At 37.5% G+C, this 17,622-nt stretch overlaps 1 protein-coding gene across 1 annotated transcript in view; it reads left to right on the forward strand.

The window, feature by feature from the left end:
- Positions 1 to 17,622, forward strand: part of LOC139690069 (uncharacterized) — a 146,526-nt gene that overhangs the window by 101,196 nt on the left and 27,708 nt on the right. The window contains exons 36-37 of the mRNA XM_071587267.1: positions 74 to 241; positions 2,152 to 2,227. Of these exons, the coding sequence (XP_071443368.1) occupies positions 74 to 241; positions 2,152 to 2,227 (244 nt within the window). The remainder of the gene's footprint in view (positions 1 to 73; positions 242 to 2,151; positions 2,228 to 17,622) is intronic.

Consider the following 17,622-nt stretch of genomic DNA (forward strand, 5'->3'; position numbering starts at 1 on the left):
TTTAATGCCAACAAGATGAAAAACCATGAGTTGGCCCAGATAGTTTACATTTTCGTATCGTTTTTTTTTCAAGCATACCCCCAAATCTTCAGGGTGCCGTGTACTGCACCGGGATCGCCAGTGGAGGTCTGAAAGAGTGGAATTTCCTGTGGTCAGCGTATGAAAACACAACCATAGCTTCCGAAAAGAAAATAATTATGGAAGCTCTGGCGTGCAGCAGAGACGGAGTAATACTAACCGGGTATGTTCATATTTTTTTGCAATTATGCCACTCTGTTCCCATCGTAAGCAGCACAAACAATTTATTGAATTACAAGACCATGGCATGAGTAACATAATTTAAGTCTAGTTTACTTCTTGCCTTTTAGTTCTTTTCTTCCAAGCAATTTATTTGTATGCGTGAGCGATTTCTCTGTGATCAGGCTTACTCAAATTCGAAATGCTTTTATCAAATGCAATCCCTTCCACGCGTTGGGAGTATGGGGGGATTATAGATTTGGATACCGATAAAATATCCTGCCGTCTCCGAGATTCTATCCCAGGACCTCGGAGTAGGAAGCTAGTACATTAGCCACCTCACCATCCCGATCCCCGAGGAAAGATTAGACGAGGGAATATTAGCGGATATAGGAACATCTTTGGATGAGGGTAGGGGTATTTTTAGAAATGGACAGAAATAACCTAATAACTTTTTTCTACGCAGATTGCCAAGAATCATGTCACATTTTAAATTAATCACAATAATTTAGAGACCACAGCACACCTTTTTGTGGGTAATTTTATTTTCGGGGGAGCAAATGGCATCCGAAATTAGTGTCAGGTATATAAGGCAATATATATATTGAATTTTATGAAAACAAAAATATTTCGCGAAGGAGGGGAGGGGACAGACCTGACGTGGCCTCCTACGCCCATTGGATCCGTCACTACTGGAGAGGGAGTTGGGAGGGAAGGGTCACGAGTAGATTACGAGGAAGTTGATGGCCAGGGAAGTAAGAGAGAGAGGAAGAGGAGACAGGGGAAGGGAAGGGTAAGGAATTGGATGCGTGTGGATTGGAACTGTTGATGATGGCAAATGAGCCGCCCTCAGATGGGAACTGCCTTTCATTACCCCAAATACACACCTGAATATAATATAAATCTAATTCAAACAGATAAGTATACAAAGGTAAACTTTCCATTGCCATTAATTTGAGTAGTCTATAAAATCGAAGGCACCAAAATATTGTGAGGCAGGGGTCGTTTCATATCAGATGATTGGTATCTATACTAACTATTGTGAACTTTGTGGTTATAAACAAGCTGAAAATATATATAAGTCAAACGATAGTGAGCCAATGCCTAGTAAGCTTCAAATGCCTAATATTTTTAACGCTTACCTGCGTGTGTAACGTGAAATGGAATGGCTGACGCTTACTAGTACATTCTTTTTCATTCACAGGTATCTGAACAAAACAGTGGAAAACGATTCAAAAATACGACTTCAAGATCGAAAATCAGTGTTCCAATATGTGTATACAAGGACTGAAGGATTACCTGTTGCCCTTGATTTTCTGACGACTAGATTCAACGATATCAAAGAAAAGTAAGGCTGTAAATCCTTGAAAGTGTACCCTTCTTTTTACATAAATAGTTGATTATACTAGTATATCATATAATATCATATAATAGTATATCATTCCTGTTCATAAGCTTGCTAACGTGTGTTGAAACACAGAGTTTAAAAGAGCTTAGATTTGTCAAGTGCTATTTAATGACACTTAAAAGGGTTATTAGTGAAAATTAATGATTTTGTTTACAAATGTTAACTGACTTAAAAATGAAAACACATGACAATGTTTTCAAATATGTCATTTAGGTATTTTCATATAACTTTTATCTGTCCGCTTAAGCATATTTCAAATGAGTCATATTTTGTACTTAAAACTCAAGGTTTATATGATCTGAGTAATGCATCGCGAATATTTTAATAAATATGAAACGTAATACGAGTATTACGTCACTAACCTCAATGATTCAGGCACAATTTTCATCCATTATATTGTGCACTATCCGAATGAAACTGAAGGCTAAAAGAAAGACTAAAAGTTCTTTTAATTTATTTGAGAAGTGATATCATATACGAAAACTAATTTTGTTTGTTTTTTTCAGATGTGGAATAGACGCGACTGGAAGCATTATCTCAGGAATATCTAGCCGAATATCAAGCGCCACAAATGGATATCAGGTGGGTTTTCTAAACGTGCTTATTTTGATAATTCTCCCTACGTGAAGGAAATAACAACTTATAACATAATGGTAATGGAAATGCTGGCACAAGAAAAATTGGGTTTAGGTGGTTTAAAGATGAATATTTGTCAAACATGACCATATTTTGACCAACGAAAAACAAACGTTTTTGACAATCAGGAAAACTTGATTTGTAATTTAATTAGTTAACACCTCAGCGAGCCATCTATTGGTGATATTAATTACTATCCTTTAGTAATTAAGAATCTAGGAAATCTACGTAGTTTAGAAAGTAATTTAGAGAACAGATTTTTAAATGCATATCATACTTGCAGATCATCTGTTTTAAATGCATCTTATATTATTAGATGGTGCACATTTTCTTTGCAGTGATCTGTTGCTTGACTAAAAATTATACTTCCTATGGAAAATGTGTTTCTAGATATTTTATGATCGATAAAGATGCTCAACACTCAACCTTGATAAATATAAGCGGAACCGGTGACGTTTTATGTTTTTATTCTAATTCCTCATCATGTTTCCTTACAGATGCTATCATTTTTGGATGACAACTTAGGCAACCTCGCTGGAGCAGAAGAATCTATCGAAAAGGCAAAAAAATACATCGAAAATAACATAAATTGGTTGAAAAATAATGAATACAAAATTGCTATTTGGTTGAATATGAATTATCCTCCGTCTTCATCGGTCACCTTACAGGCTAGCATGGTGTGTGTTGCCGTGGCAGCGATTTTGACTCGCTATTTTTATTGAAGATGAAGATTTTCAATAAAAAAAGTATTATTGACATTTTATGTTTCGGCGAAATAAATATGTTACATAAAAATTATGTTATCACTACACATCCATGTTTCTGAATCTTGCTATAAAATATATATTTTTTCATTATAGAATTTAAAAAATTCTGGTCACTGGATGGAAATCTGTATTTATCCAAAATACCTTCCAATTACATCTTTGAATATACGAGAATAAAGGTTTTTTTTTGCACAGCAAGCAACTAAATTCGACATTTATAAAAGAGAAAATAGTAACTAGTGGGTTTACATAGAATGGTTGAGAATACAACAAAATGAGAAATATCTAAAAGTTGAAAGATACTACGTAACAAAATGGCAAATTCCGGCTTTCATAGTGCATAGCGCGAGACATTCATCCTCAGAAAATTTGTTAGCCGTCGGAACGATGAAAAACTGACGAATGGTAAGCATAAAATTTGCTTTGAACGTTTAAAGGGAATGTATTGATGCTCATATTCTTATTTTTCAAACTATTCGTAGCTCTTATTTCTTTTTTTCTTGCCCTAAGACCCTCAAATGTCCCACGCAAAGGACACGTGAGGATCTTATCAACCTCGTTTTGTTTTTGGTAAAATGGCATCACGATGTCATAAAACTCACGATACCACTGTAAACGTATTCAGCATGCAGTATTACCCCGCATGAATTTTAGTATCATGTTGAGATCATTTGGAACCAATGAGAGCAGCTCATCGAGACTACCAGTTCTACTAGGGACGATATCTCCAGCGACAAAAATAATGAGATGACTTATTATTACAAGATATCTAGGGCAACTGCCAAGGATGAATTTCGGAAAGCGTAAAGCGAATTCAAAAGGAAATGGTTAGCCAAAATTTGAAATAGAATCCGGAAGAATTTTGGTCCTACGTCTAAGAGGTTTAGGGCATTAAGTCAACAGTTAAATTACTCAAAAATGATACAGGCGAAAGAGCAGCCAGCAGTTTGGTAAAGGCTTACTCATTAAATTCCTTCTTTCATAGCATCTTCACCAATGTCTCACCGAATCACTCCGATAGCCTAATAAATCGTGCTGGCCAACTGATGCCCAAAATGGAAATCTCATAGAGTGGAATAGGACGTGTGCTGAAAAATATTAAACCTAATAATACTAAAAAAATAGATACATAAATTCTAAAATACGGGTGTGTATATACCTGAACAATATTATAAAAAAATAAATATATAAATATGATATATATATACATAAAATAAATAAATATTAATCCTAATCCTCCAGGCCTGATTAAACACCCGTTCGTACATTTAAGGAACTAGCGCCGGAAATTGCACCGAATTTAGAAATCATATTTAAGAAGTCGCTAGTAGATCACAAGTTTCCCAGGGACTGGAAAACGACTAATGTAACACCATTATTTAAAAACACAGGAGACAAGGAGCCAAGTAATTACAGACCTATTTCCCTCACATCCATTTCGTGCAAAGTCATGGAACATATAATTTCTAGTTCGTTCGTGAGACTGAGATAGTTGTGAGTTATTGATCAAATTTCAGCACGGTTTCCGAAAAGGTAGATCCTGCAAGACACAATTTGCGCTTTTTTTTCATGATATTTTTATTTCGGGAGAGAGTAATGTTCCAGTGGACGCGGTTTTTCTAGATTTCAATAAAGCTTTCGACAAAGTACCTCATAGTTAACTACTCACAAAACTAGAAGCACAAGGAATAAATAAAAATATCCTGATTTGGATGTAAGACTTGTTGTACGATCGGGTTCAAAGAACAGTAATAGATGGAGTTAGCTCAAACTCAGTAGGAATTACTTTAGGCGTTCCCCAGGGCAGTGCCATCCGACCTCTTTTATTCCTACTTTACGTTAACGGCATTGACTTCGTAGTCACTAGTAAGATACGTTTATTTGGCGACGATGCCATGGTTTACAAAGGTCTCCGTGATCCTGAGGATGCAGCAGCTTTGTGGGATGACCTTAATTCTATACAACGCTGGTGCGATATTTGGCAATTAGAATTAAACTTAAAAATTGCGTATTCATAAATTTCTGGAAAAAAGCAATTCCCACCCGAACGCCTACTGCATTGGGGACACCGAAATGGAATGTGCAGACTAATTTAAATACCTAGGCGTTACCCTCGATCATGATCTCTCCTGAGTGAAACACATGCGGGAAATATGTGGACAAGGTAACAAAAAATTAGGATTTTTTAGATGAAACTTGGTAAATGTAATTAAAAGGTCAAAGAGAAATGATATTTGTCATGGTTAGGCCTCATTTAGAATATGCTGCAAGAATATGGGATTCTCACGAAGTTCGATTAATTGCCGAATTGGATCGCGTACAGTGTAGAGGAGCTGGGATTTGTAAAACGTTATAATTATAAACTTAGTAGCGTAATCAAAATGTTTGAGGAGTTGGGCTGGGAATCACTCACAGAGCGAAGGCTAAATTACAGATTGAAGCTCTTGCATAAATTGGGAGGAGGTCTCTATAGCAGTAATGTTGAAAATGTACTATTATTACCCCCATCGCACTACGGTAGGCGAGATCATATCAGTAAAATTAAAGAGAATAAGTGTAGGACAGATGGATTTAAAGTTTTTTTCACTATCGATAAGGGGTCAGAATATCATTTTCCTACCGCGGTAGGGTAAAAATATTCGGGTGTGTACTCACCCCCTGCCACACACCCTAGCGGTGGCTTTCAGGGTACTAAAAGGTAAAAATGTGAATATAAAATACTAGCAAGTTCTGCGGCATTGAACTTGCTAGGTCTTAATAACTGGTTTAAACAACTATAATGTCTCATTGGGGGGGGGGGGGTAGACCAGCCGTAGCGCATGTCTGTGGAGACGAAGGTCTATGGTTCGATTCCCGCGACCTGCGTGACGGTCAGCCGCAGTACTGCGATGTGGAAGGCAACGGGAAGCCACCACATTATTCTCCCAATAAAATGCAGCCTTGCCTTGCATTCAAATATAGTAGAATGGAAGATATGGACAGCAGTAAACCAATCCTAAGATTAAAATACTGATGATGAATGTCTCATTACTGTCGTGGCGGATTTGGATAATCTGGATTTAAACCTAACGGCTTTGCATGAAAAGAATTATCACACCCAAAAACTACAGTAATGAACCCGAAGGTCCTTTTGGTACGTCTTAAGGTACTAAGCCTTACAACTTATGAAATTTACACATCAGATTAAGGGGGTCCAGTTATTTTATTTGTATCGTCTGTGGTTTCCCAGGTAGTTCCTCTAGCCAAAAAATGACATAGTTTGTTAAAATCTGTGGGTACAAAGATGCCTCAATCTGAATCAAACTTTGTACCTCCGATCAGTGGTGTAGTGAATATTCCTCTGACTCCCTTGACTCCTATTTATTCAGAGATTGCATAACAAAGGGTTTATTTCATTCGACAGATTGGAAGGTGGAGTGTAATGAACAGAATTTTATCAGTTTTAGCTCGAATTAATAATCCTCGAACTCCTTACTATCAACGGTGTGAAAACCTAAGTTCTCAAATTCGCGGACCACAATCTGGAGGACGTCCACGAAATGCCACTCATACCAGTAAATATAGTCGGGTAAAATTCAATGATGTTTCTTCATTTGTCTTCTCATAATGCATGTACTGCCGTGTCACGGGAATGGCACGCGCCAGGAAAGATAAATGAAATAAAAGAGAAATGAGATGCCCGACCTTGGCCTGACTGGGAAGAAACGAAGTCTTAATTGTTTGCGCAGTGAGAAATGGTAAAATTCTGCTGTGGTCCTGATGACGCGACCAATAATGGTAGTGTAAACTCGAATGGAGATAATGCTGATTAAGCGGCGGCTACAGAAAACGAACCCTCATGAAATTAGACTCATTGATTCTTTTCGCTTGTTTGTGGGAAGCAGAGTCACTTAGTTATCTGTACTGTTATCTTATTCACTTTCTCAGTGTACGATAAATAACAATGACTTGAGATGAACTGGAGTGGTGATCGCTTCACCAATTTATCACCTTTGCCTGCGAAGATTTACGATTGTTTCCACTGAAGATTTCCGGTGTACTCCATTGCAATATCTATGCACTAATTGACATCTAAATTATTGTTTTATCTTATTAGGCGTCTTAAATGCATTTTTTATTGATTATTAATATTTCATGGTATCTATAAAAAGTAACGGGAAAAGTTTCGAAAAAAATGATTGATTTCAGACATTGCTACAATCCCTCCAAATTATTCAAAGCGCATCCTTTGAGGGTCAACACACTTTTGCCAGCGGCTTTTCCGCGTCGTGCGACTTGAGGGTTCCCTGGTAGGTGGATTCCGAAAGGTACTTAAGGGTACGTATGCAAGCTTCTTTGACGACATTTGGGGGTCCCGTGGTGGCGTCATTTGAGGAATTAATTCAATTTGGGAGTAGGGAGTAGTCTGCTGGTGGCAAGTCGGGACTGTCCAAAAAGTCGGAGTCTTCTCCAACGCATTGCAGGTCTTCGCAAGCTGACACTCGACTCTGCTCTTGGTTGTCCGTCAAGATCTTCGGAACGAGTTTAGCCCAGATCTTTTGCATTTCCAAATTTTCAGTGATAATGGTGTGCAATATCTTCTTATCAATGCCAATACGATCGGTCGGTTAAGTGTGCGATCACGCGCACACTCGTATAATCCCCGGGTACCGCTTTGCAATGCCCTTTGAGGTGGATCCAAGTTTCATTTTAATCCGTCGTTCTGTTTTCCATGCGACTGGTATTTTTGTATTACTTCATGTGATTTAACTGGGGGACGAACCAACTTCCTTTTTTTTTCAAACAGTAGAAAGTAAAAACTAGAAGAGAAGTACAATTTAGAGTTATAAATTTCTCAACTACCCAGATACGACCACTATATTGCTGGATTGTATTAAACTCTCCCATCTTCGAGAAAATTTCCGTGGGAGCGTAAATAGCTCGGTTAACATGATTAATAAGCATGGAAAAAATTTTAAAGAAGTGACATTATACTCTAAAATGGTCTCTTCAGTTGTTTCCCTCGAGAAGTTCGTATTTACGTGTCTCAGGGGGATTTTTTGTTACATTAGGGAAATGAAAAAGATGTGAGGTTATGAAATAATGTTAGGCTATGTTTATTCGTGCATTATTTCTCCAATTGTTTATGGAAAAATAAATGTCACTACCCTCGATCGCCAAAGAACGCATGGTGCAATATTCGCTAAACTAGCTAATCCTTTGGAATTATTTCAGCAATGACCAACCCATAAAAAGATTTTCGAATAGATTTTTATCATTCCATTGTATGTTTTCCAATAAAACAGAACAAATAGCATTCAAAGGTCGGGCACTTTATCAGTACAAATATGGGATTGAACTTATCATTATCACATTTAAAGAAAACAATCTCTTCAGACAAAAATGTTTTTTTTTCCTATTTTATAGATCGATATTATTGAAAGCGCCGATAATTTCGGCAGGGGGAGGTAACTAAAAAGTGAGAGAAAAAAACGTCGTTAAAGGCCGGCCTTTTAAAAGGACTGATACTGAAAGTGGAGCGTTGCTTTCATTTGCTTAGAAAAGACAACTCCAGGTCAGAAGGGAAGGGGTGACCGCGCTTGAAGTTTCAGGATACAGTCCACATCTCCTTACTTCCCATTTGACCATCTTCCATGATCTATTTTCCCGCATTATGCCTATTTTCCACCTTCCCCTCCTTTCGCTTTCTTTACTTTCCTCACTTCCCTTCTTATCTTGATGTATTTCTCCAGAGGATGGGAATGGTCGAAACTCTGTTTCTCTACTCCCAACATAAACCTAACCTCTGGATATCTGTCATACCTAACCCCTGGATACCCTCATCCTTCAAAATTTCGAGTGGGCGTACAGTGTACCCCACTCCGCGTCGCCCTAAGGAAGCAATCATTGCTTGGTCGGCTCACGTGCATCGCTGAAAGAATTATGATCGAGATTATGGCCTTGGAGTGAGGAAATGTTTGTTTGCAAAAAGGGGTCTGTAACGTATTATTCAACAAGATTCTTTGCGTACCGATGGACATTTTTTTGGGTAATCCCTAGCACATTGACTTCGGTAGGTACATAGTTGGATGGACAAGGGTAGCATGGGAGGGATGCGCTATCTCTTTTCCCAACTATTATCATACCAGCATTTTTTGTCATTTCACAGGAGTTTTTGAAGGAATCACGGACGGTGAAACAACTTTCGGTGAACTGGAACGAAGGCAATTCCTTTGTCAATACAATTTCCAAAAACGTTGATGCGTTTCGTGGATAACTCTAAATGATTTTCACCCCACCAAATTTACGTTCTTGGGTTGCAGTGTTGTGGAAAGAGACACTGCAACGAATTATTCAACGAGATTCTTTGCATCGGAACGTTTCGATTTGGTACCGGAAAATTCATTTCGTCCACTCATTCATTCTTTCATGGCCATACCTCACGTTAGCTATGTACTTTTGTCACATAACCTGTTCAAATTGGATTGGTTCTGAATGGATTATCCACCCGCCGTCTTACAACTCGGAAATAAATAGTTATTACTTGTCTCACTACGTACTTGAAACGACGCATCCTTCATTTAACAGTTATAGTTAGAAAGCATTGGAAATAAGTTTCCAGTTTATTCTATGGTCCAGCTTTAGTATATAATTTCTTACAAGTTTAGGAATAGCAGGAAGAGAGGAGGGGCTTTCACATTTACGGTCAAAAGTAAAATTTTGCTCTCGGCGCGAAAATTTCATTCCAATGGGTTATCATACGTACGCGATGCAAATTTGGGAAATGCTCTTATGGTACATCCGTCCTCTACCCTCGTAGCCGCTCATTATTCTAAAGCACAAGTATTCATTTTATATTGCTAAATTAAATGTGATATTCCTGAATTTCGGATATTCCGTAATCTAGCTATTTCATTTCTCCTCAGACGCTGTTCTCCATATGAAAAAATGGGTGAGAAGGAAAACATTCCAGCGATGAAAATGGAAAGTAAAACGCATTAACGAGTATGTACGAGAAAAAATGAAATCTATTCAGCGAAACTCTTGGACCATAGTTGGTAGAGGTGAGGGGAAACTTCCATTCTCCTCGCCAACGTGGTCAAAACAAGACATCAATTTGTTCTACGTAAACTTGTTGATAGCATTGCTTATCTGATTCCTGTCACAATAGATGAGTCGAGCTTATTGTCTGGTCAAGTACGAGGTGATCCACGGAGTCGCGCTACCGAATTCCCAAGTCACATTTGATGGAGGGTTGATACAGAATGAAAAGCATGACAGAACTGGCACACTTGAAAGAATCACGGGGCAGGATTTTATGGTTGGCTGGAACAAAGGCAGGACTTCACAAGCCGGCCAAGGATATGGCTGAGTTTCGTAAATAACCCTATTTGATTTCCACCCGAACAAATTTACGCCCCCCCCCCCTCCCCCCAGGAGAGCCCAGCAGACCGACCTCGCTTCCGTCGGGTCCTCCGCGACGACCGAGGGGTAACCTAGGCGTTGGCGAGTGGTCGCAACTCTTTAATGGCTGGCCCTTAATAAATAATTTATTTCTACGGAAGCACGACAGATAGGTAAAATTATTCGATGACATCTTTTACCTGCTGAATCCAATTTTCTTTTCCTAAAATGTTTAGTGCTATAGTTAGCACATAAACAATTAAACATTTATTAAATCGAAGTAAATTCAATCAGGGGTCTACTATTGGAAGTGATATCACATATGAATCACACGTAAAGAATTATTATAATTTCGAATTCATTACATTGGACCCTCCCATGGACTACAGCCTTGACGTGGTGGAGGGGCTTGTGCGCTCCGATGACCCCTAGAGATGTACTGGCGGGAGTAATAAAAATTGCTCCTGGTAGACCCATTCCAGATAGGTCGAAGCTTAGGAGCCAGACGAAAGGTAGGTTTCAAATGCGTGTGACCCGAGTTGGGCGGCCATTGAGTGATGGCGTCACTTTAAAAACACTATTGAGGAAAGAATTGACAAAGAAGGAGTATCAGCAGGCTGTAGAGAAAACATTGGATGATGGTAAAGAGTCGAGTACTGCCGAGGAAAAATGGTAGTAGATCAAAAAAGGGATATCGAAAGCCATAAATGAAACTATGGGAACCATAAATGGGGAAAGGACGAGGAAACCATGGATCACGGATGAGATGATAAAAATGATAGATGAGATAAGAAAATGGAAGAAAGTAAAGACAGAGTAAGGCAAAGGGAAGTACACAGAGTTAAATGATAAATTGAGGCAGGCGACAAATAAAGCAAAAGAAGTATGGTGGAAGATGCCAAGCAAGGATATGGAAAATTTGCAGAAGAGGGGTGAAATTAGTGTGCTATACAGCAAGGTTAAATCACTACCGGGTATTAAGAAGGGAAGTTCTGTGCCAATATTTATAGATAGATCCGGCAAGATAATAACACAGAAACACCACAGAAACTATCACACAACACAGAAACACAGGTTAACACAGAAAATATCCAAGAGAGATAGAAGGAATATATAGAGCTTTATGGTGAAGAACTTAGACCTACTAGGTTAGACATAGAAAGAAAACATGATGTAGAGGGAGATATAGTAGCTTAGGTCCAGGCATACTCGACGATGTGATAGAAAGGGCTTTAAGGGAGATGATATTAAAAAAGGCCTTGGGGGAAGAGAACATTCCCGTGGAACTACTGAAAGGTTTAGGAAAATGTGGGGGGAAGCATCCTTATTGACTGATTTGTATTATCTATGAGGAAGGAATCTAGCCGGAAGACTTTGTGACATCTGTGTTAGTTCCTATTCCGAAATATATAAAGGCTACATTATATGTGGACTAAAGAGCAATAAGTTTGATAACCCTTGCAGCTAAAGTGGTTCTCAGGATCATCAGCAAAAGGATGGAGAGCAAGGCAAATGATTACTTAGGGGATGATAAGTTTGAGTTTAAGAAGGAGAGAGGCACGCACAGCGCCATTGCAGTAATCAGATCACAAATCAAGAGGAATATAGAATAAAATCAGGACATATTTGCCTGTTTCGTAGATTTCAAAAAGGCATTTGATAGAGTGGATTGGAAAAACTATTAAGTATATTGCAGAAAATAGGAATAGATTGGAGGGACAGGATGCTAATCTGCAACCTATACATGCCTCAGACTGCTCGGGTGCGAGTGGGGAACGAGGAGTCCTGATGGGCAGTTTTAGGAAGAGGTGTAAGGCAGGGTTGTCCATTGTCACCATTGCTGTTCAACCTGTATACAGAGGAAATGATTAAAGAGGCATGGGAAGGCTGAGGTAGGAATGAAAGTGGGCTGGGAATTTGTAAACTCAGTTAGGTTTGCTGAGGACCAAGCTTTAGCTTGCCAGTCAGCCAAGGGGTTGCAAACATTACTGAGTGAAACAGAACTTCAATGCGATAGATACAGGATGAGAATCAAAAGAAACAAAACAAAGGCTATGCGATTTTCCATAAAGACAAGGTCTAAGCTAAACATTAAAATAGGAGGGCAAAAAATAGAACAGTTTACGTATCTTGGAAGTGTTTTGGACCAACACGGTCAAAGTAGTATGGACGTAAGGAGAAGAATTGATCTAGATAGAGGGGCTTTCACAAGGAGGAGGGAGTTGATGGCAGGGATGTTGGATAAGGATGCTAAGAAAAGGCTCGTTAAAACTTTGATATGGAGCGTTACTCATTTTCAGAGATGAAGTAGGAATAAATGGTCAAGTACTAGTTATTTATTTTATACTACTTGATTAATCAGATTGAGCAATTTGTCACATCATCTATTTCTAATTTCTTTGGTTTATATTGAAAAAATTGATAACAATTAATGTTAATTTGTTTTGAGACTATTTTCTATTGCAATTTAATGACATTTTTACTTAGATTTGTGTACTTATTTAATATATATCACCCAATAGGTACGTTTATTAATATTGAAATTAAAGTCTTGTGATACTGCCCAGTTTTTGTTCAATACCTACTGTTTGAAGAAGAATTCTTTTCCTATGATGTTAAGCTGCATGTCATTTTCCAGATTCCTGGGATTATTGCAACTGTGACATACAGCATTTGAGTTTGTTCATCTCAAGTTTCTACTTTAACCGCAAGAACTTTTCCTTATTAAAAACAATAAGTTTGATCTATTTAAAATGCATATTTCTAATCTATCATGTCAGCCTGGGGATGAAAATGACAGAAAATGTAATTATGCGATATCATTACCATCATATTCATGCAGGGCATTGATAGAGTGAAACAGAGGTTGATAAAATCTATGCCAGGCCAGCAAATTATTTATGAGGAAAACCATTAGGATATTTAATCTATGGTAAACCTGTTTTAAGCCACATTTTAATGTTCTTGAAACCTTTTTCTGAAAGCCAATGGTGGCACGTGCCATGGTGGTACTCATGGCGGCACGTGCCATGAATGTGCCCTTAATTGCATGCCCTTGTAAAAGAGTATTCCTAATATCAATGGCTCTTCTTTAAATCCTGAAGGTCTGGGTTCCTAAATAGGATTTTATTCTCCATAAATGTGTGCTGTGGACTGTGTTTAATGTACTTCACAGCTTCCTACCATACATTGCCTGAAAAACAATAGGCGATGATCTCAATTTCCACTTAGGCATTGATGATTTATAGTCATGTAATGATTTCCATTATATTTATTGTTCAATGTATTTTGATCTCAACCTCTGTAGCACATTATAAATTACTCTGATTGTCTCTCATTACTTTTGACTACTTCTAATCATTCTTTACTGCTTTTGTTAGCAATATAGGGTATTGGTATTCTGGATTCCTACTTCCTCCCTTCATTCTGACTAGCACACCTATCCTTTTCCTTCCCATTCCTTACTTGCCAAACATCCTCTCCTGTATCATTATTCAATGTCTCTTCACCAATGAGATAACTTACAATGGCAATTTAGGGTATTTTAATTTTAATGTAGGGCCACTTGAATTAATTGGCACAAAAATCTATCGAATAAAACTGTTTTTTATTTTTAAAATTTGGTGCTAATGGAAAAAGAGCCATGTTTTTACCTTTACATTGGATTATTTAACAAGAATATAGCAAAGAATTGCAAAGATCCAAGTCCTAAATGGAGATACTATTCACTATTTTCCCTCTCTAGAGTCCCTCTAGCATGATTACTGAATTCATTGTCTCATTCACTGCTATTGGAACTTGCATATACTTGGAATTAATCATCCGCTTATGGAATCCAAGTTTCTCAATCTCAGTTGTCAACGCTGGTATGCACCTGCAGCCCATAATGGAAGAGGGATTCAAAGGGTGAAGAGAAAGTGTCGATATGATCTGGTCAGAAGTTCTGCAAGGCAAAGTGGGAAAAAATCTAGCAATCCAGCTCACCCCTGGAAATCCTACTTATCACAATTCTTCCTCCACTTAATTCCTTTAAAAAATGATGTTAATTTCAAATAATTCTAGCTACAACCTGCGCCTTATGATTCTGCAGTTGTTCCAAGTTTCAATATCCTTTGTATAGTATACCAAAGATGAATTAAAATGGACTAGAAGTATGTTGATTCTTTGCAAGCTTACATCTGATTCAAATTCTCCAAATATCTTGGTATTCATTAAATGAGACTGGTTGAACATGTCAGTTTTCTGTGTATATACCACTGTTGAGATATAATGTTTTTTTAATTTTTCTTATGTTTAATTGGTCATAACCCAGACAGTTAATTCATTTATTTGCTCCATAAACTGATATTTGAAATTGCACTCATCATTGTGATAGCACGTCACATATGAAAATATCTATATGATTTGAAACCAGCCTTCACTTATGAGAAGGTGCAGGAAATGAAAAATTATCTTGTTAGAAGTGGAGTGCATATTATTTTCAATGGAACATGACCAAGCAGATCATGAAATATTTTTGTGCTGTGAAAACACAAATATATTTGCATAAATTTAAATATTGACCATCTTTTTTCTTTTCCCTCACTGCTATGAGTTACAATGGGAAATCTACCCTAAGTTTATTTGGCAATTCCAACTATATGAGTGTAGCGTAATGCAAATGTTTTTAACATTGAATAAGGAATATTCCTTATTTGTAGTTGGATTGAAGTCTGAGGACCGTTTTATGGTAGTTACTAGGGTATAAACCACACATCTATTACTATATGCCACATTAGCTCAGCGAAGAAAAAATCTGGGTACCTCCGTAAAAGCATTAACCTCCTTTAAATCAGCTCTGGTTTCATGGATTTTGAGGAAAAAGTACCATCGTGTATGGTCATTTCCAAATTATCTACTGGCTTTTGGCGGCCTATTCTCATGGCAACAAAAATTTAAATGAAATAGTAAACCGGTATATATTATTACTTTTTCATGGAATACTTTGTATTTTGGCCTATCAAAGTCCTCCATACAACTTGCATTTGTGCAAACAATGGCCAACAGTTATGGTTTTTGTAAACTTCCTTCCATGTAATTTCACACTTATTTTTACATACTTGGTTCTCAATAAATTTTGCAAGTACAAGAATTCAAAAATATCTCCAGGAATTTCTGTGATTTCTTATGACTTTTACTGTTAAAATGGTGAAATATTTCATTTAGTATGAAGAAAGTAAGCAATTGTTTGGTCATTCATGAAAGTATTGAGATTTTGTAATGCACCACTGCCCTATTCTATCTATTTCATTTATTCCTGTTACATTAGGTTTCATGCTAAATGGCAGCATTAGTGACATGGAAGTTGAAAAAATTGACCCGTTTAAAATAAATGACACCTTAATCAGTTAATTATGTATTGCTGTAAGGGCCATAATGCATGGACTGTACTTACTATCACATGACATCTATTATAATGACAATCTCCTTCTTCATGTTTACTTATTGATTTCCTCATCCGAATAAATTTTGAACATCTTTTCAACTCTAAATATCTCCTCTTCACAGATTATTTTTTCTTCTTCAAAATACCCCCACCATTTTCTTCAGTTTCCATGTCCAATCTAACATTTCTTTTACCTTTCTCCATTTTAATCGTTTGATTTGTTTTATCACTAACTTAATGCTAGGGTATTTCGAGATCAATTTGTTCCCAACTCCAATTTATCATTGGATCCAGGCTTAAGACTTTTTTTGGATCCAGCATCATATTGAATAATCGACTTGTCTTTATTTTCTAAAACACAACAAGATACGATGGATTTTCCCAAAGAAATTCAACTGGCATTGTGGATTTTACTATGATAGTACATCATAAGATGCTTTATCATGGTGAAATATTTTATCAATAAAAACTATGTGGAAAAGAATGTTTTTCCTTCTGATATAATGGGCATGTATTACTACTATGAAGTTAAGCCTTAAGGCTAAATTTTTATCTTTTCCATGATGGATGGTTTACAGTTTCATGCCGCCTCCATGCTCAAATTCAATTATTTGTGGCGAGGGACCACACTAGTCCATCCACCTAGTGGAAAATTTTGCTATTCATTCACTGATAATAATAAGATGGGGTTGTCCAAGTACCAAGCAAACTGACTTGCATTTTATTTTTAAAAAATTTGGCATTGAACCTCGTTTCCAAATGAAGCAAAATATGATCTCAGAAAATGGAGCCTATTATTTTTTAATATTACAGTGAAGACGTACAGGGTTCGTCTGGAAAATAAGTGTACTGACTCCTGGGCTGGGCATGCCGCTCCAGGCGCACCCAGCACTGCTCTGACGGGCTGCCATTGGAGCGGGGTATGCTGGCAAGCGACGCTGAAAAAGGCAGTCGGCTCTGAACTGTGGTGTAGTGAGGAGCTTTGTTAACGCGAACCTCCACACTCGACCCACGTCATGGAACGCGATGCCAAAGTTTTTGGAGCAGCGTTATTCCATCAAATTTGCGGTAAAGCTTGGGAAATTGTCTACCAAAACTGTCGGTATGATTAACCAGGTTTACGGGGAGTCAGCCATGTCCAGAAACATGATCTTTTGGTGGCACAAGATGTTCGTGGAGGGCAGAGAAGAGGTCGATGACGAGTCTTCGAGAGGTTCCCGATGATGCCTTCGCGGGAGCGTTCCAGGAATGGGAATGCCGCTGGAACAAGTGTATCGACTCACAAGGGTCCTATTTTGAGGAATATTAGCTAAAGATATGTAAAAGTGTAATAAATTTTTTTTTCCTGAGCTCAGTACACTTATTTTCCGGACGAACCCTGTACATAGTATTGCTACTTAACACTGAGTTATTCAGTTTCAAGTACAATATAATCATCCCATATACTATATAGGTTTCGTACCCATTGCTTTCAGTGTTCCAATTCCAATCAAAGTTTTAGAAATTTGTAAGTTCATCTGACTTTTGGGACATCTCTCTATCTCTGAACCTATTATTTACAAAATGTTTCTTCCACTCCTTGTTAAAGGACACAAAAACATAAACAGACACGGTTTCATGAATGATGAAAGCTCTCTAAAACCTTATTTTTTAATATAATCTTTTAAATCTCTCTTGACAGCTCATTTTTAAATATTCTAAAAAGATCAAAATTGTGCGCATCATGACTTTTTGATTTTAATACATTTTAGAATTTGGTGATAATT

Source organism: Hetaerina americana, unplaced genomic scaffold (genome assembly GCF_022747635.1).
Source record: "Hetaerina americana unplaced genomic scaffold, ioHetAmer1.1.p SCAF_3, whole genome shotgun sequence".
NCBI lineage: Eukaryota > Metazoa > Arthropoda > Insecta > Odonata > Calopterygidae > Hetaerina > Hetaerina americana.